The sequence below is a fragment of the Taudactylus pleione genome, unplaced genomic scaffold (assembly GCF_031769625.1).
Source record: "Taudactylus pleione unplaced genomic scaffold, aTauple2 ptg002621c, whole genome shotgun sequence".
In the NCBI taxonomy this organism is placed as follows: domain Eukaryota; kingdom Metazoa; phylum Chordata; class Amphibia; order Anura; family Myobatrachidae; genus Taudactylus; species Taudactylus pleione.
The window spans coordinates 44,439-69,781 of record NW_028286999.1 but is presented as its reverse complement, the minus strand read 5'-3'; the positions used below and the strand labels follow the sequence as shown (position 1 = coordinate 69,781).

Sequence of the window (25,343 nt, the reverse complement as noted above, 5' to 3'; positions counted from 1 at the left end):
CCCTCAAGCACAGTCGCACTCTCCTTTCTCCTCAACTCGACAACTAGCACTGACCTATGCTTTGGCAGTTGGTCAGCTGATTCCGTGACATCACAATGCAGTGACATCACCAGACATTCTATTCCCTGGCTGTGTGAGACACATTATACAGCCATCTACTTAGCACCATGTAACACATAGGGGCAGATTGGGAACGTAATATAGCCTTTGAAAATATTTTAAACGTGATATCATGTAGGCAAGAAGGGCTGCAATAGCTTATTATAAGAAATCCCCCTGATCGCCCATCATCAACAAGGTTATAGTCAAGGTACTATACAAAATGGAGGCTTTTGGTGTCCCAGACTCTACCTCAGTCTCTTGTCCTATCATTATTTGGCACAAATTAGTAATGTAAGGAATACTCTATGGTTAATCCACCAAATAACAGCTCTGACCCCTCACTCATTACTGAAATTGCATTTCAATACACTTACACAGGTATCATGGATTGTAATGTTTGGATGTATGGGACATAAACATCTCATATTTTAGCACAGTTATAACTTTGGCCCTGTTCCCCCCCCCTGTATCCACTTTTTCCAGAGTTATTATACTTTTGCCCTCTTTTTGTTTTGTTGTCTTCTGTAGCCTCAAAACTTTGAGAGGTTTATCAATAAACAATATTGATAATACAGATTAATAAATACGATTTTATGGCTGAATACATATTGATCCAAATTAACATTAACACTGGGGGAAATTACTAAGTGGCCGAAATACATTATAAGACGTACAGTAATTACTAATTACCAATGACCATGTGATTACTAGTTTATGATCCATCTGAGAGCTGCACTCTCTGCCTAATATCTATGTAGACATTATTAATATATTAGGTAATATATTTTATATAAGAATCATGATTGATGTAAATACATTGCTGACATATGATATTTTGAATCAGATCAAGAGAAGGATACAATCTCTGATTTATATAGTTATTAGTTCTTAACAGGACCTTAATTGCATTTGAAACCTCATTAATTATCATTTGGGGATAAGGATACAAAGTCTTATGACAAAACAGTGTTTTAGAAGCAAAGTTACACATACGTTTGTCACACAAAGGGGCAGAGTAAATTACGCACAGTCGCTGTTGCATCGGACTCCGGCAGCTGCGCGCGGTAACTCATAGTAACTGATTTCTGTTTGCAGCCTATGGAGGTGCGAGCAGAAATTCGCTACCGTAAACAACTGGAAGATTCCAATTAATGTCCTTATAGTAAGACAGTCCACGTGTTATTGGCGTTTTTCTTAGAGTGCAGCTTCCCATTGAGATTTCTATCACCACCAAAATCTCCATTGATAGATAATTCTAGGAAAGAAATATAGGAGCGCACACTGTAGTAAAGTTGTACATTTTATGTAATAAAAAAAAATAAAAAAAATCATAAAAAACGTACATTGAGGAAAACATTAATGAACTCACGAAAAAGCCTGATAGCCTTGTGGATTGCCCGTCACTCCATATACTGCCGTTTAACCGCTTATTCAGCTCTAAGCCAGACTTTGGCTCCGATACTCAACGGGGATTCTTTTCAGCAGCCGCCGTCAGCGCAATAGATGTGTCGCTACGGAGTCCTCACATACAGTGCTATAGATTATATATATATATATATATATATATATATATAGCTGTGTTCCCAGGACGAAACTCCTATCTTTTAAACCACCAAATAACAAACCCACTGGGACTGAGTGGTGTATACAGTGTAATATATATATATATATATATATATATATATATATATACACACATATATATACAGTCAGGTGCACAAATATTGGGACATTGCCGGAATTTTCTTATTTTGGCCTCTATTCACCACCACAATGGCTTTGAAATGAAACAAACAAGATGTGCTTTAACTGCAGACTTTCAGATTTAATTTGAGGGTAATTACATCCAAATCAGGTGAACGGTGTAGGAATTACAACGGTTTCTCTATGTGCCTCCCACTTTTTAAGGGGCCAAAAGTAATGGGACAAACTAAACAATCCTAAATCTAACTTTCACTTTTTAATACTTTGTTGCAAATCCTTTGCAGGCAATTACAGCCTGAAGTCTGGAACGCATAGACATCACCAGACGCTGGGTTTCATCCCTGGTGATGCTCTGCCAGGCCTCTACTGCAAATGTCTTCAGTTCCTGCTTGTTCTTGGGGCATTTTCCATTCAGTTTTGTTTTCATCAAGTGAAATGCATGCTCAATCGGATTCAGGTCAGGGGATTGACTTGGCCATTGCATAACATTCCACTTTTTAGCCTTAAAAAACTCTTTGGTTGCTTTTGCAGTATGCTTCGGGTCATTGTCCATCTGCACTGTGAAGCGCCGTCCAATGAGTTCTGAAGCATTTGACTGAATATGAGCATATAATATTGCCCGAAACAATTCAGAATTCATTCTGCTGCTTTTGTCAGCAGTCACTTCATCAATAAATACAAGGGAACCAGTTCCATTGGCAGCCATACATGCCCACGTCATGACACTACCACCACCATGCTTCCCTGATGAGGTGGTATGTTTTGGATCATGAGCAGTTCCTTTCCTTCTCCATACTCTTCTCTTCCCATCACTCTGGTACAAGTTGATCTTTGTCTCATCTGTCGATAGGATGTTGTTCCAGAACTGTAATGGCTTTTTTAGATGTTGTTTGGCAAACTCTAATCTGGTCTTCCTGTTTTTGTGGCTCACCAATGGTTTACATCTTGTGGTGAACCCTCTATATTCACTCTTCTGAAGTCTTCTCTTGATTGTTGACTTTGACACATATACACCTACCTCCTGGAGAGTGTTCTTGATTTGGCCAACTGTTGTGAAGGGGTTTTCTTCACCAGGGAAATAATTCTTCGGTCATCCACAACAGTTGTTTTCCATGGTCTTCCGGGTCTTTTGGTGTTGCTGAGCTCTCCGATGCGTTCTTTCTTTTTAAGAATGTTCCAAACAGTTGATTTGGCCACACCTAATGTTTTTGCTATCTCTCTGATGGGTTTGTTTTGATTTTTCAGCATAATGATGGCTTGCTTCACTGATAGTGACAGCTCTTTGGATCTAATATTGAGAGTCGACAGCAACTGATTCCAAATGCAAATGTCACACCTAGAATCAACTCCAGACCTTTTACCTGCTTAATTGATAATGAAATAACGAGGGAATAGCCCACACCTGTTCATGAAATAGCTTTTGAGTTGATAGTCCCATTACTTTTGGCCCCTTAAAAAGTGGGAGGCACATATAGAAAATGTTGTAATTCCTACACTGTTCTCCTGATTTGGATGTAATTACCCTCAAATGAAATCTGAAAGTCTGCAGTTAAAGCACATCTTGTTTGTTTAATTTCAAAGCCATTTTGGTGGTGAATAGAGGCCAAAATATGAAAATTCTGTCAATGTCCCAATATTTATGCATCTGTGTATGTATATATATATATATATATATATATATGTACACACACATATACACACACACACACACACCATTTCTCTATTTTCATTTACTAGTATACCTTTCTGGTCATCATTTGAAATAAGACGCCAAAGACAACAGACATCCAAAAATATTCTTTATTATTATAGATCATTAAAAATATATAGGTAAAACATACATTGAGTGTCATTTTCACATATAATGAACTGTGCCCTGTGAAGTTCGACATAGATGGAAAAAAAACAAAAACACAATATAAAAAAATAAATATAAAATACACAGCCCAAGTCACAACATGTAAAAATAATATTTCTGTTAGGTGCACTCCAAACATTTCATAAGTACAGATGTGAAAATGTCTCAGATAGTAACAATATACAATATAAGACGAGTAAATTGAGCTGTCACAGATTGCAAATAGTATCCAATACTCATAAAGGAGATACATATAGCCATAGACAATGCTACAAAGAGCAATAAGGCTTTCTGTACATATGTTCATTCACATTCGGTTACTCTGCATCTCTTAATAAATGATTATGGGTGGGGTACATGCCGCCACTCACCAAAAGCATAACAGCGTTTAGTAATACCGTATAATTAAAGCAAATAACACAGGACATCTCTCGGTAAGGAATAGTCCTTTGCGATAGAAGGATGTCTGTGTTTAGGACCCGGGAGTCACGCGCCATAGTGGATGCTGGGAGGGTTACTTTTGGATCCCCCTCAGGGTGAAATGCAAACAGAAGCCCATAGGCTTCTATCAGGTAACGCCATAAAAAGATGGCGTTGCCCCCAGCATCCAAGCTCCGGGAATCTATAACATTCCAGGGCTTGGTGCATATATGGAAAGCGGCCAAACCTCCAAAAATGTCATTCTTCCGTGGTATGACTGCAAAATATGCTTTCATATATCCCGCCCCCTAGGTAATAAACTCTGTAAGGAGATGGAATTATGTATATATGTGCTATACATTGTATGGTCTGTTCTCCTTTGTATGTTCTGATGTAACATGACACCAAAATAGCAAGTTAGGAATATAAGTAATTCCGCTATGAGCCAATATGGACTGCATGCCATTTAGTGGGAGACAATGCCTGAGCCTGAGACTTTAACGTACATCACAACCGATGTGATTTCTGCCGCACAATCTCTATTTCTAGGGACGTTTGTTTCCGATTTCTGGGGGTCTATTGTACACAGCGAAGGCTTCTCCTTCCTAGTAATGGGAATTAGAACTTGCTAAAGTGCCAGTGAAAACCGTATTGAAGCTCCCCAAATTCTATAGCAGGGAGTGGGGTCAGACATCTGGGGTATTTTCCTGGTTTTGACGGTGACAGGGAAGCTCACAGTGCGGTTTCTTTCCAGCTAAATTAAAATCATAAAATGCTAAAAGGGTAACAAATGTAACCTAGTTATTGTAAAGCAGATATTCATTCTTATTGAATATAATATTAAAAAGCAGCTTGTGTCATGCACCATAAAATGAGAGATTTCTACAGTTTGTTACAGAGTTTCCCATATAGCATGGAAATAAGGACAAGCCGTATAGATGTTACAGTAATCGGGTATCTTCTGTCACAATGAGCCCAATCCACTGTGTACCATGAGAACTTGCCAGTAACTACTTCTAACTGCGGGGTGTTGCCTGGCAAAACATCCAACGGATCACGTCATAAGGGTGACAGCCAAAAATACAGCAAGAAGCGCCCATGGCCTATTTGGGAACTTCCAAAACTACAGTAACATAAGTCATCATGTAATTCAACTTTTTGACGCTGTCGCTTTGGGAATAGGAAGCAAAAGATAATTACGGACATTTATACTGTTGTTTTAAACAGAATGAACAAAAGCTATTATGTTGCAAAATAATTACTTGAAAGGCACAAATCCACATGAACGGTGATAAACTTCCCTATACAAAGGGCACAATCAATAGTTTTTGTTTGCTTTTGTACAGCGTGTTAGCTTGGTTTACGTTCACCATTAGTAAAAGTTACTTTTACTTGGTAGGCAGAAAAATAAAATACCATGCAAATAAGAATAAAAAAAATAGTCCCAAATATGTACCTATATAAGCCTTGTGGCTACTGTCTGGTTTAGGAGAAGGAGTCTAGAAATCTCTACATGACACAAAACAGTCACAGCAACACGTTGTAAAAGGAGACGTTACAGGGTCATCACCCTTTAATACTCTTCTGGTTATTTTAACAAATAAGAGGACGAATGTGAAAAATATTAGTGTCTCTTTAATAGTGTCACTTGCTGATCTATCTTTATCCATAAAACATGTGGCACACAGATTGCCAGAGACTGATTTCCACGTACGTGGGTTGATCACATCATCTGCGCCACCGATTGTCAGTCCAACTGTATATAGCAGGAGCTAGCTATTCACTGCGATGTCTTCTCTGTGTGACGCACTGTACACAAATAAGAAAGTCATTAGTAAGGGGGATGAATGGGCAAAACAGCAAAAAAAAAATGTACAAGAAAAAAAGGTTATTCATAACAATTACTCTGCAAATGACTAATATCATAACAGTCAGAAAGACTAAATCAAACTTGATTAGGGAGTAAGAACAAATGCGTAAACACAGAAAACTCCCCGTGGATCTAGAATTCAGCCCTGGTGTCATTACGTTAGTAGCAGCCCTTTAACTGGCAGCACAGGTGATCAGTGCTCATGTGACTAGCTCTCAGCGCTTACAGTGTCTGCTTTATGCAGGCAGATGGGTTCTCTAAGCACTGGGTATTGCAGTACAGGGTTACACAAAGCTGTGCCGCCATATATGATAGATTATTTATTTTCTCAACAATTATCGTGAACCATTTCAATTGAGAAGGAGGAGTATATTATTTCATCAAATATGCTAAATCGATAATCAAAGTCACGGGCTGTGCGCCTATTGTTTATCAAAGTCTGTCTTTCTTTTTTTCAACGTAATATAAATCCAAGAGGAAAAAAGAAGATAGTACATTGTCCGCAAGTATACAATGAGCGAACAGGAGAAATAACATCTCTTTCTCTAAGGACTCTATTTACTAAGCAGTGTTAGGAGACAGAGTGAAAAGTGATAAGGTGCCAGCCAATCAGCTCCCAACTGTCATTTTTCAAACACAGCCTGTGAGATGACAGTTAGGAGTTGATTGGCTGGCACCTTATCACTTTTCACTCTGTCTCCTAACACTGCTTAGTAACTAGACCCCTAAGTCTTTTGTATTGTGCACATTCCTGAAAGTGGCTGAAGGGAAATTCCTCTCTTTGGAGGAATGGGATTGAAATAATGGCGGATGTTTAGTCACCGGTTCAAATACCGACAGCGGATGCCCGACAGGATGAAGATCACGACTGGGGCAGGTAAGTACCATAACCCACCCCTGCCCCCGCTCTCCCCCTTAACCCTCCCTTAGTGGTGCCTAACCCTAACCTCCCCCCTAGTGCCTAACACTAACCTCCCCCCAAGGGTGCCTAACCCTAACCTCCCCCCAGGGGTGCCTAACCCTAACCTCCCCCCGGGGGTGCCTAACCCTAACCTCCCCCCAGGGGTGCCTAACCCTAACCCCATCTTACCGCTCCCTAACTCTCCCGGGGGGGTGCCTAACCCTAACCTACCCCCTAGTGCCTAACCCTAACCTCCCCCCTAGTGCCTAACCCTAACCTCCCCCCGGGGGTGCCTAACCCTAACCCCCTCTTACCGCTCCCTAACCCTCCCGGGGGGTGCCTAACCCTAATCTCTCCCTGGGGGTGCCAAACGCCCCCTTCCCCCTCCAAAAAACCTAACCCCGCTAGACTCCCTAATCCCCCCAGCCCGCAGCTAACGCTATGGGTGCCCCGGACTTACCTTCGTTCGGTGCTGGCGTCCTTGGCGTTCTGGCATAGGGATTAAGATAGGCGTCAGTATTTCGATGCCTATCTTAAATACCTTGCCAGGATTCCGATGTCGTGATTGAGACTGGCAGGCTTGCGGCCGCCGGTCTCAGAACTTGCCTATATACAGAGCACATACTTAAAAGGGATATAGTTATGAGTACAAATCTCTGCAGCTCTAAAGGTTTCTGTAATAGCTGCTATATAGAAGGACTAAGCAAGTCCTCCTACTAGCTCTTAATGATAATGCTTCCACCCACCTTTCAAGTGTAACGTGAGCGTTCTGCGAGACGGAGGAAGCTCTCAGGCAGCCGACACTGCCATGGTAAGATCTTCTCCCTCGGGCTGAGGGGGCATCTTGGATCTCCCCGACACCCTGTAAGATATAAAGATAAGGAATGGTTAGTGTATGTCAGGACAGTACGAGCAAATCATCTGTAAATTACTGATTAAACACAAGGTTATGAAGAGAGGATGGAAGTACAGATGTATGTGGGAGGGTGGGCACAGTTCTGTGATTGAAAGATATCACCCTACGACCAGTGTAATCAGTTTGCCAGATATGGGGAGGCTGTGTCGGCAAATATTGAAACTGGGACATTTAAGGGTTGATTCAAGTAAGTTTAAGGTACCGGTGTAGAAACGTTTCTAAGATAATGCAGTAAGAAATATTGATTATTTTTGCCCAAATGATTTGTTATTTGCTATAAATCCCAGAAATGTGCACAGCTGTACAATATGAGTGAGGTTCTAGCAGGAGCTAGCAGCTAATTCATACTGCCCCCTAGAGGTCAGTGCAGTCTGTGCAGCAGGAGCGTTTAGCATACAGGCGTATCACATTTTGTGAGAATTACAAATTTGCCAAGAAAACCGTTGATGAACTACAGCTACAATGGTGGTCATGTATATCATCAACTTCAAAGCTGAAGGAAGCCATTTAGTGTACTCTTATTTATTCTAAATGGATGAGTGTATTGTATTCTGAGCCTTAAGCACACTACACAATGTGTACCCAGAACGACATCGCGGGCGATGGTACCCTGCATGCGGCAGTACATACACACTTGCCGATGCCGGGTCAGACGGTGGGAAGCTAAGTGTCATGGTGCATTCTGATTCTGCAGCATGGCATAGTTAGCGACATACCCCGGCGGCCCTGCAGTAGGGTCGACAGGCGATGACGCTAGCGCGCATATCATTAGTATACACTAGACGATGTATCAGATAGGTTGCTCTGATCCGCTGGATTGAACATCATATCGTCTAGTGTGTCCCCAGCTTTAGACTATCTGATATTACATCTACACCATTATTCATTTCTAGAATTTCACTACACTGTAATATTAAAAAACAAGCGAGAAAGGGAGCAGGTGCTGTGTGACAGCGAGGCAGAGAACGTAGGGCTCCATTTACAAATAAATATGTCCTGCTATGTTATTTAGCGTTACCGCTCAGCTTTTGGTTTGTTGTTTTTTACTGGAATTTATTAATGGTTTGATCACCGGCGAGCGGTAACGTAAAAATCCTGTCAGGCTGGTTTTTTCTCTCCAAACAGCGCTGATGAATGGAAGTTCTATATATTTCTTTACTGTAATGGGCGCACGTGCCCGCCGGCTGCAGTGTGAGGGTGGAAGGGGATGCTGGCTGCTGTGGGAAGGAGGGAGGGAGGAAAAGGGGGGGGCAAGCCGGCTGCTGAGACCTGGATGCTGGCCAACAGAACCACAGCACTCGTGAGCGCAGTTTAGCAGAAGCATGAGGCTGGAGAGTTTCAATTAAGACAACGAGCGGTAAGTGAGAAATACCGCTCGTTGTTCAATAGTATCACGCTGCTATTTCTTAGAGAGACATGAAATTAAATAGCGCTGCCTAAAAACCGCAATATCTGTCATGATAAATACCTCTGGCTATAATTAACATACACAACGAGTTTGTAATGATTCAAACTCGTTAGTAAATGGAGCTCTTAGATGGCCAAGTAGCAAGGCAGGGGCCTGAGGCGGTCCAAGTAGCAAGGCAGGGGCCTGAGGCGGTCCAAGTAGCAAGGCAGGGGCCTGAGGCGGTCCAAGTAGCAAGGCAGAGGCCTGAGGCGGGCCAAGTAGCAAGGCAGGGGCCTGAGGCGGGCCAAGTAGCAAGGCAGGGGCCTGAGGCGGGCCAAGTAGCAAGGCAGGGGCCTGAGGCGGGCCAAGTAGCAAGGCAGGGGCCTGAGGCGGGCCAAGTAGCAAGGCAGGGGCCTGAGGCGGGCCAAGTAGCAAGGCAGGGGCCTGAGGCGGGCCAAGTAGCAAGGCAGGGGCCTGAGGCGGGCCAAGTAGCAAGGCAGGGGCCTGAGGCGGGCCAAGTAGCAAGGCAGGGGCCTGAGGCGGGCCAAGTAGCAAGGCAGGGGCCTGAGGCGGGCCAAGTAGCAAGGCAGGGGCCTGAGGCGGGCCAAGTAGCAAGGCAGGGGCCTGAGGCGGGCCAAGTAGCAAGGCAGGGGCCTGAGGCAGGCCAAGTAGCAAGGCAGGGGCCTGAGGCGGGCCAAGTAGCAAGGCAGGGGCCTGAGGCGGGCCAAGTAGCAAGGCAGGGGCCTGAGGCGGGCCAAGTAGCAAGGCAGGGGCCTGAGGCGGACCAAGTAGCAAGGCAGGGGCCTGAGGCGGGCCAAGTAGCAAGGCAGGGGCCTGAGGCGGGCCAAGTAGCAAGGCAGGGGCCTGAGGCAGGCCCGGTAGCAAGGCAGGGGCCTGAGGCGGGCCAAGTAGCAAGGCAGGGGCCTGAGACGGGCCAGGTAGCAAGGCAGGGGCCTGAGGCGGGCCAAGTAGCAAGGCAGGGGCCTGAGGCTGGTCAAGTAGCAAGGCAGGGGCCTGAGGTAGACCAGACTTTGCCATTGCAGTCCAGGTTTTAAGGACATCCATGCTTGAGTCCAGATCGTTAAATCAAATTGACTGGTGAACTAATTACGACACCTGTGCTCAAGCATGGTTATCCTTAAAACCTGGATTATAATGGCTGAGTTTGAGATTCACAGATGCATCTTAAAATTTAGAGCAAGAAAAACAGTTTTAATCTCCATTACCATGTGCAATGATAATGGTAGCGCTGTTGTAACTGGTCTTTGAATTTTGAAAGGTATCCTTGCCAAAAGGAAGGGGCCTGAGGCGTAGCAAGGCAGGGGCCTGAGGCGTAGCAAGGCAGGGGCCTGAGGCGTAGCAAGGCAGGGGCCTGAGGCGTAGCAAGGCAGGGGCCTGAGGCGTAGCAAGGCAGGGGCCTGAGGCGTAGCAAGGCAGGGGCCTGAGGCGTAGCAAGGCAGGGGCCTGAGGCGTAGCAAGGCAGGGGCCTGAGGCGTAGCAAGGCAGGGGCCTGAGGCGTAGCAAGGCAGGGGCCTGAGGCGTAGCAAGGCAGGGGCCTGAGGCGTAGCAAGGCAGGGGCCTGAGGCGTAGCAAGGCAGGGGCCTGAGGCGTAGCAAGGCAGGGGCCTGAGGCGTAGCAAGGCAGGGGCCTGAGGCGTAGCAAGGCAGGGGCCTGAGGCGTAGCAAGGCAGGGGCCTGAGGCGTAGCAAGGCAGGGGCCTGAGGCGTAGCAAGGCAGGGGCCTGAGGCGTAGCAAGGCAGGGGCCTGAGGCGTAGCAAGGCAGGGGCCTGAGGCGTAGCAAGGCAGGGGCCTGAGGCGTAGCAAGGCAGGGGCCTGAGGCGTAGCAAGGCAGGGGCCTGAGGCGTAGCAAGGCAGGGGCCTGAGGCGTAGCAAGGCAAGGGCCTGAGGCGTAGCAAGGCAAGGGCCTGAGGCGTAGCAAGGCAAGGGCCTGAGGCGTAGCAAGGCAAGGGCCTGAGGCAGACCAGACTCTGCCATTGCAGTCCAGGTTTTAAGGACATCCATGCTTGAGTCCATATCGTTAAATCAAATTGACTGGTGTACTAATTAAGACACCTGTGCTCAAGCATGGCTATTTTTAAAACCTGGATTGTAATGGCTGAGTTTGAGATTCACAGATGCATCTTAAAATTTAGAGCAAGAAAACCAGTTTTCATCTCCATTACCATGTGCAATGATAATGGTATCGCTGTTGCAACTGGTCTCTGAATTATGAAAGGTATCCTTGACAACAGTAAAGCAGATTAAACCAGTTAATAAACTTTGAATATTAAGCAGGATCTATACAGCATGTCCTTAATGACAGGGAATGTTTTCACTGGTGAGCTGTAGGGATATGTAGCTTAGAGAGATAGATGGGTAGGATGAAATCCAAAAGGACTTTTGAAGAAGAGTGAAATAAAGTAGAGTGGTGGTTCTGGCTACAATAGGAGTTGTGTTGTATACATACAAATATAACAGATTTAGCTCATGTGCACACAGGCATCAATCACTTTCATCTCTTCTCTGTTCAATTGCGGACCTCCAAATAAAAAGTTACACACAAAAAGCACCATGCATCTTTAGAGAAAAATGATCTCATTCCAAGATTATTCCAGACCTCAATCGACCGCACAAAAACACAGCAGAGGAGCGATGGAAAAATATATTAATGCCCGTGTGCACAGGCTTATATACACATATATATGGTTAGCATTACTGCCTTACAGCACTGAGGTCTTGGGTTCAAATCCCACTAGGGCCCTAACTGTGTGGAGTTTGTATATTTTCCCTGTGCTTACATTCGTTTCCTCCCACAATCCAAAAATATACTGGTAGGTTAGTTGGCTTCTGACAAAAACAACAACACTAGTGTGTGTGTATATGTACATGTAGTAGGGAATATAAAGTGTAAGCTCCACTGGGGCAGGGACTGATGTGAATGGCTAAAAATTCTCTGTACAGCGCTGCTGAATATGCGTGTGCAATATAAATAACGTAGAAGACCACTTTGTCTTGCCTTGATTTGTATATGTCTAATAATTTCCTTTATATAAGGCAAATCCTTACTTGGGACATATTTTTCCAGCATTTTGTCAAAGTCCGGATGGGACATCAGATAGTGAAGCATCTTTCGGCCATAGAACCTGCAATAAAAAACACATTCGTGGAAAGAGGTGTTACGTTACGCTAAATAAAAAAGACCGGATAATTAAAAGAACACAATAAAAACTGTGGGCAGTCCCACCCCAGCACTGCCTGTGTTCAATGTTTTCTACACATTAGCACATCGGAAAGAGCATGCCAGAATGAAGGGTGTGAGATATTTTGTTGACATGCATGACATGTTGACTTTGACCATGTCGACATGATTCGAATGTTGCCAAAACATCCCTGGTGGTCTAGTGGTAGTACAGGGGGGTCCTGCTGCTCCAGCGGCGTCTTCCAGGTCCGGTGGCTATGTCCCGATGACTTTCGGCGGATCCTGCTACTGGCGGAGAGTATGGCTAACCCTAACCCCTAATCCATATCACCTAATGCTTAACAAACCCATAGCCTAACTCTAACCCTTCACTTAGTGCCTTACCCTAGCCACTAGATGAGCAACCTACATGTTTTCGGAGACAGATCAAGGCAATTATACGGCTTGTCATATTTTGTCTTTTAAATTACTGCAGCTTTAAATCTAGCAGCCAATATCTGATGGCTGCCTGCAACTTGCAGGACATTGCATTTACCCCATAGCCGAAATGTATTGTGATGTTCGGGTTTGGTCCACACATAATAGAGCAATTCCTATAAATGTGGGTAAGAAGGAAAGTAGTGCTAGTCTCTACAGATTCCTCGCTATCCTGGATGTCTAGTACCCGGGGAACTGCCCTCACAGATACATCCATCCGATGTCATGCAGAGTCCTCTTCAATCTGCCAGGAATCCTCACAGTCATATACCTCTACTACCTCACCCACTTGGGAGGAGCACTTAGAATGTGACTGTCCGCAGGACTGGATTGAGACACAACTAAGGCGTTTGCCTAACTTAGCCAGTGAGGAGATCCCAGCATGCCTTGCCACAGTTTCAGCTTGGCCACCTCTATCAGATGAGAAGCGACCTCTTTAGGTGTGCGCGACAATGGACTGCCCAACCCGCAAGTTGCCTAGGTCTGCGCCCATCACCCACAGGGTCTAGCACATCAGCAGCCACTGCCCCAGAGGATGGCGGCCCCCTCTCCCCATCCTCAAATTGTGCCTATGCTCTGCAGCCTCGCAGACCATGAGTTCCACCAGAAGCCAATGGTTGCTTTCTTCCAATAACAAGCACCGGGAATGAGGAGGCACTTGGCTGCTTACGGTACTTACAGTCTGAGGCAGATGCACTTGGCTGTTGGCATGGTAGCAGCGCAAGACAGCCTGATCCCTACCAGAGATGCCAGAAATGGTCCCAGGAGACATCCCACGTTGGCAGTGGGTTACAGAAGCTTGTACTGAGACAGTAGTGAGATTGTCTGCTATATGTAACTGGTGCAGCAGTCAATGCAAATAGGTGGGAAATAAAAATAAAAACACAACATCTCATGCAGCCTAACCTAAAAACTTCCCTGAATCCCCTGAAGGATGGGAGTTCTGAGAGGTAAAAGCATAACAGACTTTCTATACCCTATGGACTGGTGTCCCCCATGAGGAAGAGAGAAATACCAGGATAGAGAGAGAGAGAATGAGAGCAGAAGACAATTAGCGGAATACTAACCTGGTTTCCTGAGAACTATCCTGTGCAAATTTTGTTATAGCAGGAAGAGTTCTATCTGTGATGTCCTTTATCCCAGACAAAATCCGCCCTGGTCCCATCCTCTCCACCAAATCACACATGTGCTGTGCCGTACATTTTTTGACCGCGGTGTTCAAGTGGCTACAGGTAAAACATGAACCCAAATAAGCACCAACCAGACAAAGGTCCTCATTCAGAGCCGTTCGCTATTTGCGTTCGTTCAAAAACAAGGGGTGGCTATGCAAATGATCCGTTCGCACATTGCAGTCTGTTCACACCTCTAAGTCTGAACGAGCGAGCAAAACATACGCTCGTTTATTTGATAAAAACGCCCCCTGGCCGCTCGCACCATACGTCATGTCCGCTATTTATTAGATTAATCGAGTACATCGAACAGGATATAAACTGCTCGCTATTCTTGTGGTTGGTTTTTTCAACCGCTATTTTGCGAGCAGTTCTGAGTTAAAAAAAAACAAGTGACGTGGTCATTGACACTGCTGTATTAATTATGCACACCCATAAAACGCCCGTTTTGACCTTTAAGCACGCCTGCAAATGGATCTCCACTCCCCATTTTCAAGCACCTTCCCCTGTTACCACCCACATACGCCTCATTCTGTCACTCAAAATAGCAGGCACTCGCTATATAGCGTACAAATGATTTTCGGCCGCACTGACTGGTTCGCGCATGCGTACTAAAAACCGTACGCATGCGCAGATGTGCGAACATCGCTCGGAACGAGCGTACTGCCGCTAGCGAGTGGCTCTGAATGAGGGCCAAAGTACCAACAACTAAACATAAAAAAAATTATAAAAGTGTAGAAAAAAAAAAAGAAATAAAAAAAAAAAAAAAAAAAAAAGGGGGTAATTTTACAGAATAAACGTTAAAGGTTACCCAGTGTAACGTTACCTGTGCCCTCCATTTGTGAGGGAGGTGAGAGCTCGCACTGTTGTGACATTCTGTACCATTGCATCAAGCGCCTTGTCCACATCCTCACGCATGAAGAGATTTGATTCCCCCGCCTTGGATAGAAGGACACGTACACAATTGTCCAGTTCGTTGTCCATGTTCTTCTTCAGATGTGTGAACATGTCCCCTAAACAGCCAATTGCTGCTCGGGAAACACTGGAGCGCAAGTTCTTCACCTAAATAAAAGAATAAAATATAAATAACTTAAAAAGGTTTTTACTACAAACGGAACAGAACAAAGAAATTCATGCCAGGTTTCTTTCATATGGGGGATGGGGGAGCAGAGGACAGATGGATTTTGATTAAAAGCAGAAAGCCCCTTCCCCCAGTAACTGCCTAGCAGTGGCAGTAGCTCCCTAATCACTTGCTGGACAGGTAGTCCCAGGGGAGATGATTTATCCCCCTGGGACCGTCATGGTAGAGAGTGCTTCAAATTGGAAGCCACTCCCCTGGTATCAGGCCACTCCTACACAGCTTCTAGGGGCTGCAGCTCAAGCAGTCCCTCGAAGCCGGCCTGCTTGTTGAATTGTGCATGTGTGGGATCACATTTACAGACCCCTCTCCCGGCCAGACAAGGTAGGATTTGCCACTGGGCAGTAGAGTTTTGACTGTTAATTTACTGCCGAACAGCTTCCATACGTTTAAGACTCTATCTTAGCGATTTAATTCCAATAGGTGGCAGCAGCTCACATGTGAAGACCCATAGATACAGATAAACAAAGAAAGGATCTTCTAGAAGAGTCTAGAGGCTTTATGACTGACTACGTCTCCAGAAAAAGTGATTAAGAAAATGTTTGTGTGAACGTGCAGGATCTGCGTTACATGAAAAATAAAAAAATACTAAAAAAGATGCATCTAGGAGCAGGGTTGGATTAACAATGGGGAATGTGGAGCTGCAGCTCCAGGCCCTACCATTAAAAAAGGGCCAGAGGATCCAGTCAGTGCTGCGCAGACCAGAGAAAAAAAACTTTCTCTGTCACTTCTCACAGCATTCCAATGCCCTGCCCATGTTCAAGGGAGATAGAGCTGATGGTGCATGCACAGATTTAGCAGGACAATATAAACTATAACAATATCGTTTATCATTAGAATGTCCATATCACGATTTATATGTGTAAATATATCTCTTGGAAGATGTATATTAAATAGCCATATTACAATCCCAATACTTATAGTATCTTGTATCTATTAAGAACCATGAGATGGACAAAAATAACAGTGAGAGGGAGTGAGGGTAACCAGTGAGTGTGGTGTGATGGTGATGAGGACACAAATAACACTAAGAGGGAGTGAGGGTAACCAGTGAGTGTGGTGTGATGATGGTGAGGACACAAATAACAGTGAGAGGGAGTGAGGGTAACCAGTGAGTGTGGTGTGATGATGGTGAGGACACAAATAACAGTGAGAGGGAGTGAGGGTAACCAGTGAGTGTGGTGTGATGATGAGGACACAAATAACAGTGAGAGGGAGTGAGGGTAACCAGTGAGTGTGGTGTGATGGTGATGAGGACACAAATAACACTAAGAGGGAGTGAGGGTAACCAGTGAGTGTGGTGTGATGATGGTGAGGACACAAATAACAGTGAGAGGGAGTGAGGGTAACCAGTGAGTGTGGTGTGATGATGGTGAGGACACAAATAACAGTGAGAGGGAGTGAGGGTAACCAGTGAGTGTGGTGTGATGATGGTGAGGACACAAATAACAGTGAGAGGGAGTGAGGGTAACCAGTGAGTGTGGTGTTATGATGGTGAGGACACAAATAACAGTGAGAGGGAGTGAGGGTAACCAGTGAGTGTGGTGTGATGATGAGGACACAAATAACAGTGAGAGGGAGTGAGGGTAACCAGTGAGTGTGGTGTTATGATGAGGACACAAATAACAGTGAGAGGGAGTGAGGGTAACCAGTGAGTGTGGTGTGATGGTGAGGACACAAATAACAGTGAGAGGGAGTGAGGGTAACCAGTGAGTGTGGTGTAATGATGATGAGGACACAAATAACAGTGAGAGGGAGTGAGGGTAACCAGTGAGTGTGGTGTGATGATTATGAGGACACAAATAACAGTGAGAGGGAGTGAGGGTAACCAGTGAGTGTGGTGTGATGATGGTGAGGACACAAATAACAGTGAGAGGGAGTGAGGGTAACCAGTGAGTGTGGTGTGATGATGGTGAGGACACAAATAACAGTGATAGGAAATAGGTACAAAGTCAGCAGATGAGTAGGGAGTGTCCAGCCAATGCAAACATCAGCTGCACGAGGTGGAGGCTGCAGGGACACACAGGAGAATGGTGGATGGGGTCCTCCTGTAGCAGTGGTATCAGGTACAGTGCTCCCTCTCCTTTATCTCCTTATTGAGCACCTCAGTAACTATTGCCATGATATATAAATCTGCACACACAGTTATAACAACCCCACACCAGCTATACAGCCCTACACTAGGGTCACAGCCTACACAGAATGAGTATTTAGGTTAATGGACACTTACCACAACAACACATGAAACCACAAGTTATATGAAAAAAAATCTACAGATGTTTTATTATATTCTTTATGTATGGCAAATCCTTGCCGGGGACATAGGTTCCCAGAGATTTCTCAAAATCCGGATGGGATTTCAGGTGGTGCAACATCTTCCTGCCATAGAACCTGCAACAGAAAAACGTGTGTAAATAAGTAATAAGCCATTCTGGGACCAGGGATGTAACCTGACATAAGCACATGAAGGCTCAGGCCTGGACCATCACCTACAGACAATACATTCTTTATGATTTGCTTTACATTTGCTCCAAATTCTCGTGTACATTTATCCAGCGGAGGATAAGGGCTGTTGCTATGACTGAGTAACCGGCAAACACTGCCCTGTAATACATTAGGCTAAATAAGGGAGAGCGGATAATTATAACTATTCTATAACATCTCTGAGCAGCTCTCTCTCTTGTTGAACCTTATGAGAATGATTTGTAGAACTGATCACATCACCACAGAGCATGGGCTGTATAATATCAGTTATTTCCCTTCTGGGAGCAGAGCAGACTACTAACCTGGTGTCCTGAGAGCCATCCTGAGCACACCTGGCTATAGCGGGTACAGCTCTCTCCGTGATGGTCTTTGTCCCGGATAAGACGCGCCTTTGTCCCATTCTCTCCACCAGATGACATAAATGTTTGGCTGCGCAGCTCCGGATGGCAGCGTTCACATGGCTACAGATAGAACATGAATGGATATCAGCACCAACATGACAAATGACCAAATACTACATATACAAATACAAATGAGTAATTCTACATAATATAATCTAGATGTAGACTATAAAGCCATTACCTGAGTCCTCCATTTATGAGGGATGTGAGAGACCTGACAGATGTTACATTGTCCACCATGGCCTGTAGTGCACGGTCCACCTCCTCCCGTATAAACAAGTTGGAGTCTCCCGCCCTGGAGAGCAGGACACGTGCACACTGCTCCACCTCTCTATCCATGGCCTTCCCCAGCTGTATGAACAGGTCAGCTACACAGCCAATGGCAGCCCGGGACACTTGGGAGCACAAGTTCTTCACCTACAATGTATAAAATAGAAGATTTTACTACAGAACGTACACAAAGGAAGTTAGGGGGAATTAATCCCAGTTTGAACATCAATCCTTCATATGTAATAGGAGCAGTGGTGGGCTGGGCCGGGGGGCAGGGTGCCATGTGCCCCCCGGGCCACAGCGCCATGCGGGCTGTGGGCAGTCTGTGTCACTGTGACAAAGGCTGCACCGCACGTGTAGCGCTGACCGGACGGAGTTCGGTCAGCGCTACACAAAGACAAACACACAGCCGCTGATTTCGGCAACTGTGTGTTTGTTTCAGCAGCTGATGAGAGTCTGTCAGACTCTCATCGGCTGCTGCTGCTCCCACTGTGGGAGCCATCTTCCGGCTCCCGCAGTGGGTAATGGGAGAGACGACATGATGTCTTGACGTCTCTCCCATAGTGCAAAGCGGTCCGGGAGGACGGACAAGCTGATAGCAGCGGCGGGACAGGAGCGGGGTTTCAGGTAAGTGGTTTTTTTTACGTGTCTCTCTACTGCGGGGGGCTACTACTGGGGGCACAACAAGGGGGATTACTACTGGGGGCACAAGGGGGATTACTATTGGGGGTACTACAAGGGGGGCTACTACTGGGGGCTCTACAAGGGGGGAACTAGTACTGGGGGCACTACAAGGGGGGAGCTACTACTGGGGGCATTACAAGGGGGGGACTACTACTGGGGGCACTATATAAGGGGCTTACTACTGGGGGTATAAGGGGTACTACACAGGGCGGACCACTACTGGGGACACTGTATAAGGGGCACTGCATATGGGCACCACTACAGGTATTTTAACTTTACATTAATTCCAAATGGAGCCGCCTCCTCCCTGGAACACTTGAGGGGGGGGGGTGCCTAAGCACGCACGTGCTCCGGGGACCCTGGGTACACGCTACTCCTCTGCCAGGGCCACCTGCATGCATTTGTCCCCCCAGGCTAAAATTGCCAACCAGCCCCTGAATAGGAGATATATTATATGAGACAGAAAAAGAAACACAGCAAAGCAGCCATTTTTCAGCTCTACAAACACCTTATTAAACCAATTGTTAGTTTACATTGGTCAAATTTATTTCTAATCAACATTTTACCATCCAGAACTTACTTTTACTTGCTCTGGCTAAATGGATCAACGGCAATACTGTGTCAGTAAGTAATAATTCCCCATATTTGCTGCAGTCACTATACAGAACCAAGTAAGGCACCTATATCGCAGGGACCGTAAGAAGGGGATGCAAAGCTCATGTTAGACTGTAAAGTATTAGTGACTGTTAGTAACTGTGCCCAGTACATGTGATTGTTCCAACACCTGACAACCCTCTTCCACATTTACTGTGACACAAACATCGGTGGTTGGTGATCACAAAGGGGCGATGCTGAGATGGACGCAAATCATCCGTAAGTGCTCCCACGCACATATATATTATTATAGAGGCATCTGATAGTATTCTGAGAAAATAATATTTGGAACATCTTATGGGGATTATTCTGGAACATGAATTGTCCCTAATGCAGGTGATTTCCGATCTTAATTTGAGCGATCTGATAGAGACCAGCCAGATAAGTAGCAAATGGTACTGAGCAATACGGGATCACTTCCAAAGGCAGAGGATGTATTCCAGCACCAGCAAATCATCAATGCTCCCTATGCTTGTACCTTATCTGTCCATTTGATAAATGCAACCATACCTACTTATACCTAGGGGTGCTAAGAGGTGTTGGGGCAGGTAGAGATTACATATGCTCAGACTGCCTGAGGGGAATGGCAGGGCAGGGGTGTATCTAGGGATCCGAGTGCCCCTTGCAGAATAAGGGACTGGCTCCATCCCCTCTAGGGTGAAAGAGCAGAGAAAGGGGGCTGGGTCACCTGTCCTCTCTCCCCTTGCAGGACTGACATTGCCCTGGCGTCTTTGGGAGCTGCAGCCGTTCTCCAACACACAGGTGCAGGTACGCAGCCGCTCTCCCTTCTCTTTACTTCACCTAAGATCCCCACCTCCTCTGGCCACACTTTATTTAATAGCTGGAACCAGCGCTGAGCTGCTCCTCTGACCTGTAAGAGATATAGCAGCAGGCGTCTCCGTCCTCCTCACTGACTGACGGGGATTCTGTCAGTCTGACATGTCAGCACAGGCAAGTGTCTTCCCGACTCTAGAGCTTTACTGTCTCACGTTACTATGGCGCTGCGCAACAAACGGCCCTTATCCCTTGGCTGCTACCCTCTCTGGGGACTCTGGCTGGTGGCGTGATGGCACCCCCCCCCTCTGACAGCTCTCCTGGCAAGTGCCATCCTGGCCAAGAGGTAGATACCCCCTGCAGCGGGGCCCCAGCTCAGCTGGGTGGAGAAGCAATTCCATCCCCATTGGCACATTAGGATCAATACGTAGTCAGACAGAGGCACACACCCCCAGGATTGCCATGGCCACACATCAGACACGGGGCCTGCTGGATGCCTCGCCAGCCCTGCTTATAACCTCCCTCCCACACTCACACCTTGTAAGAAGGGGATTTAATAGAAAATGTCACCTTTGAACCATTCATTATGCAAGTTTATGACAATTCTTATGGTATCAGGATATATCATGATAGGCAGCATGGTTTTGCCTGTTACGATACTGATGAGCAGTCTGTCTATAAACTACATTTTATTCATGGAGAAGATCTAGGAGAGGATGGACAATGAGACCCAGAAGGATGTAATGTACTTGTGTTACACATACCAAATACTGTAACAAACACTAAGGACACCACACACCTGTCAGCCATACACATATATATGTAACATATATTTACCTCTTTTGTCAGCACAATGCTGAGGGCATGAAGTCTCTCCAGGACAACTGTGGGATGGGACATGGACAGTGACCTCACCAGATTGATGCCCTTAATCTTCTTCTCCCTGGAAACAATTAAACAACGGATCCTGGTCACCAAATGATCACTCTCTATCTCTATATATAGACACACACATATAGATGTGTATCTGTATCTATATAATAATCCACTACCATCTGTCCCATCTCCGTCATATGCCGTAGGAGCTGGAATGCGCAGCCCACATCCCGCCCTGCCTACCGTACCCAATGCAGGGGGCAGTGAGGTGACAGCCCCATCAGTGTAAGGGGGTGAGATGTGGCAACGCTGGAAGCTGGGAATTGGCTGAGAGTGGTGATAGCTGGGGTGAGTGTAAGGGGGGGGAGAGAGACAATATGCCAGTATAAGTATAAGTGGGTACAAGGCTGCCGATAAGCAGAAAGTCTGTCTCAGCAATGCGGAAAGCCAGAATTACATATATAACAATCAGAAGCATGTATAGTCAGGATACATGAGATAGCAGCAAGTACCAAATATACTAAGCAGAGCATCAGTACTTCCAATAAGAACAACAGGCTTTAGGTACAGATGGGATATAAACTACTGAAATAACTGGTTCTTTTCCAGCAAGTGTAACAGGTCATTGTGTAGTGTTATTATGGTATTTCTCATGTTACCACCAGGCAGCACTGTCCTGCTCCTCCTCAGGCACCTTCCTCAGTTACAGCCCCTGACAAAGGCATCTGAGGAGCACCTACAGTATACACTGCCTGGGCTTATTGTGTGTAAGTGACAGACGGGCAGGATCTCATGGTTGGACCACCAGAGGCATCGCCATGGTCAGACTGGCCAACAGGGATGGATACAGGGGAAACCCCCAGAGGGCCCCACTGCCTGAGGGCCCATACTCTCCTCTAGGGATCCGGTTCCAGACTGTGCACTTGAATATTACATTATACATAACTTACATTATACTGCACAGTACTATAGTGTATTTTCTATAATGCATTGCTGTTATTAGTCTGGTACATTATCATGCATGCACTACAAGTATTTACTATATTTTTAAAGTGATCCAGACTATGCACTTTCCTCTGTGGAAGCTGGCCACACCCCCTCTGGAGCTTGGCCACACCCCTAAGAATGGGCCCCTACCACTGCATTCCCCCGGTGGGGCATCGTCACGTCTAAGGGGGGTAGGAAAGTGACATTCCAAATTAATCTATGTGCAATTACTTCCACCGAGAGAAATTCTCAGAATATTCCCTGAGAATCTCTGATCTACTGTAGATGACTATGGGGGAGATGTACTAAGCCTTGGAGAGTGATAAGGTGGAGAGAGATAAAGTACCAGCCAATCAGCTCCTGTCACTTTTCAAATTCAGCCTGTAAAATGAGAGTTAGGAGCTGATTGGTTTGTACTTTATCTCTCTCCACTTTATCACTCTCCAAGTCTTAGTACATCTCCCCCTATGTATGGATGGATTTACTTACAGTTCATAGCAAAGGATTCATGCACATTACTAATTAATAATAACTCCACTTATTTATATTAATTTTTGACTAACTTATAGATATCACAGTGGCTAGTGACGATAGATAGATAGATAGATAGATAGATAGATAGATAGATAGATAGATAGATAGATAGATAGATAGATATTAGATAGATATTAGATAGATATGGGATACATAGATAGAGAGATAGATAGATAGATAGATAGATAGATATGAGATAGATAGATATGAGATAGATAGATAGATAGATAGATATGGGATACATAGATAGAGAGATAGATAGATAGATAGATAATGAGATAGATAATGAGATAGATAATGAGATAGATAATGAGATAGATAGATAGATAGATAGATAGATAGATAGATAGATAGATAGATAGATAGATAGATAGATAGATAGATAGATAGATAGATATGGGATACATAGATAGATAGATAGATAGATAGATAGATAGATAGATAGATAGATAATGAGATAGATAGATAGATAGATAGATAGATAATGAGATAGATAGATAATGAGATAGATAGATAATGAGATAGATAGATAGATAGATAGATAGATATATAGATAGATAGATAGATAGATAGATAGATAGATAGATAGATAGATAGATATGAGATAGATAGATATGAGATAGATAGATAGATAGATAGATAGATAGATAGATAGATAGATAGATAGATAGAATGGAGTCTGTACAGAAATATTGTGCTATCTGACACTAGTTTATAATCACAGAATGGGAATGACACTACAGTAAGTAATATAATAGCATAAAATAAAGAAGGTAACAAGCAGTAACACTGACCCTCCCCAGTCCCTCACTTACCAGTCATTGTTAGAAAGCAGATTAAATGCATCATTCAGAGATGGGTCCGGTCTGGGCAGCTCTCTGGGCACAGATGGGCAAGTGACCTCTGTGCAATGATGAGCAGACAATTGGACTTTGCTGGAGCTTTTTGGTGCTAAGAACAATACATAATACAGGTCAGACAGTGCAGGGCCAGTGCTCACATGCAGCAGTTACTGTACATGTAGTTATCTGTAGGAAGATGGACTATGCTGCCAGATCTCACATGAGGCCTCTCCCTCACCCAGATAGTTCACGTGCTTATTAGAAAACCATGTAATACCGTGATACTCATCCTGTGTTATGCAGAGAATTACAGGAGATGTCAGCTCACAAAGCCTCAGTAACTCAGTGACATCATGTTTGCAGGTGTGCAAGTAGGTAGCGTTACTGTACTTAGATGTGTGATAATTATCAATGACAGGGAGGGGGTATCATCATGGCCCGTATCCCACCCACATCACTGGGGAAGGGGCCTGCTCTACTCTCCCCCAGCCATGTGAACCTCCCTTTTGGCTAGAATTACACAGGGACTCATAATGTTATAGTGTGACTGGATGTTCTCACAAAAGAACTCATAATATAATTATTGCTAATTCACTGTTTTACCTGAGGATTTTACCTGAGGATTTTACCTGAGGATTTTTTTTAACTCAAAACCCTGATTGGGGGGGGGGGGGGGGGTGGCCTTATATCTAGTATCTATCTAATATGCAGTCTCACAGCATAAGGGACATACAGAGGGGTGAGCAACCAGTTCCGCCACCCAGGGAGTACAGGGGTGATGGAGCACTAGTACTGCCCAGTGGCACTTTGTAGTCTGGCAAGGAACTTGGCAGCACAGCCATAAGATGTGTCCAGCTACCTGCTCCTGACCCAACCCTCTCTTTATGAGGTCATGATGTATGGGGGGTCGGGGTAAGACAAAATACCCCGACCCCCTTACATACTCAACTAAAACCATTTCCCACTGACTGTATTATCATTATTATTATTATTAGATATGTACTCCCCACTATACACTATATGCAAATGGTAATACTGTACATCATAGCTCAATAGAAAAATAAAACCAGCATTGGGCATTCCGTAGGAAGATATGCTTGGTGAAAATAATATTTGGTGCCCATAGCTCTGTTATGGTTAGGCTCACTGACATACTGCTAGGCCATCTAGTTCAGAGTAGACCAGAGTTTCCCAAATTCCGCCATTACAGTCCTGGTTTTAGGAATATCCCTGCTTGAGTCCAGATGGCTAAATCAAATTGACAGAGGTACTAATGAACTCATCTGTGCTCAAGCATGGCTATTCTTAAAACCTGGACTGCGATTGGGAAACTCTTGTATAGACAATAAAAACAAATATCTTACTGGCTGGTACCACAATTAGATAATAAATGTATGGTCAGGGCTGGAGCGGATTATCCCTGGAATAAATCTCAATTGTCAACACAAAATATTAAAAAAATTTGTTTTCAAAGAGGCAGAGGTTGAAAATGTTTTTAAAACTTACGATCTTTGGCCATCTTAGCTTTTGGAGGCTCAGGTTTGGACCACTTTATTTCTGTCTGTCCTGATGTTCTCATTCGTACTGGATTATATATCTCTGCAGATGTAATATATACAGAGAATTGACAAACACACATAATAGATGAAAAAAATAAATACATTAAAAAAATGGAAAAAGTAAATAAACACAGATTG

At 44.8% G+C, this 25,343-nt stretch overlaps 2 protein-coding genes across 2 annotated transcripts in view; both read right to left on the bottom strand.

Annotated features, from left to right (window-relative positions):
• Positions 1-5,096: 5,096 nt before the first annotated feature.
• LOC148431229 (TOG array regulator of axonemal microtubules protein 1-like) lies at positions 5,097-15,304 on the bottom strand. Its single transcript, XM_088466191.1, has 6 exons — positions 15,299-15,304; positions 14,829-15,064; positions 13,901-14,059; positions 12,224-12,300; positions 7,602-7,717; positions 5,097-5,893 (listed from the first exon to the last, which is right to left on the bottom strand). The coding sequence occupies exons 1-5, from the start codon at positions 15,302-15,304 to the stop codon at positions 7,605-7,607; spliced, it is 591 nt and encodes a 196-aa protein (XP_088322317.1). The 3' UTR covers positions 5,097-5,893; positions 7,602-7,604.
• Positions 15,003-25,343, bottom strand: part of LOC148431227 (TOG array regulator of axonemal microtubules protein 1-like) — a 36,765-nt gene continuing 26,424 nt past the window's right edge. Inside the window, exons 3-9 of the mRNA XM_088466188.1 lie at positions 25,153-25,245; positions 23,620-23,755; positions 21,245-21,350; positions 18,207-18,442; positions 17,927-18,085; positions 17,371-17,531; positions 15,003-15,064 (exon numbers count right to left, since the gene is read on the bottom strand). Of these exons, the coding sequence (XP_088322314.1) occupies positions 17,411-17,531; positions 17,927-18,085; positions 18,207-18,442; positions 21,245-21,350; positions 23,620-23,755; positions 25,153-25,245 (851 nt within the window). The 3' untranslated portion in view covers positions 15,003-15,064; positions 17,371-17,410. The remainder of the gene's footprint in view (positions 15,065-17,370; positions 17,532-17,926; positions 18,086-18,206; positions 18,443-21,244; positions 21,351-23,619; positions 23,756-25,152; positions 25,246-25,343) is intronic.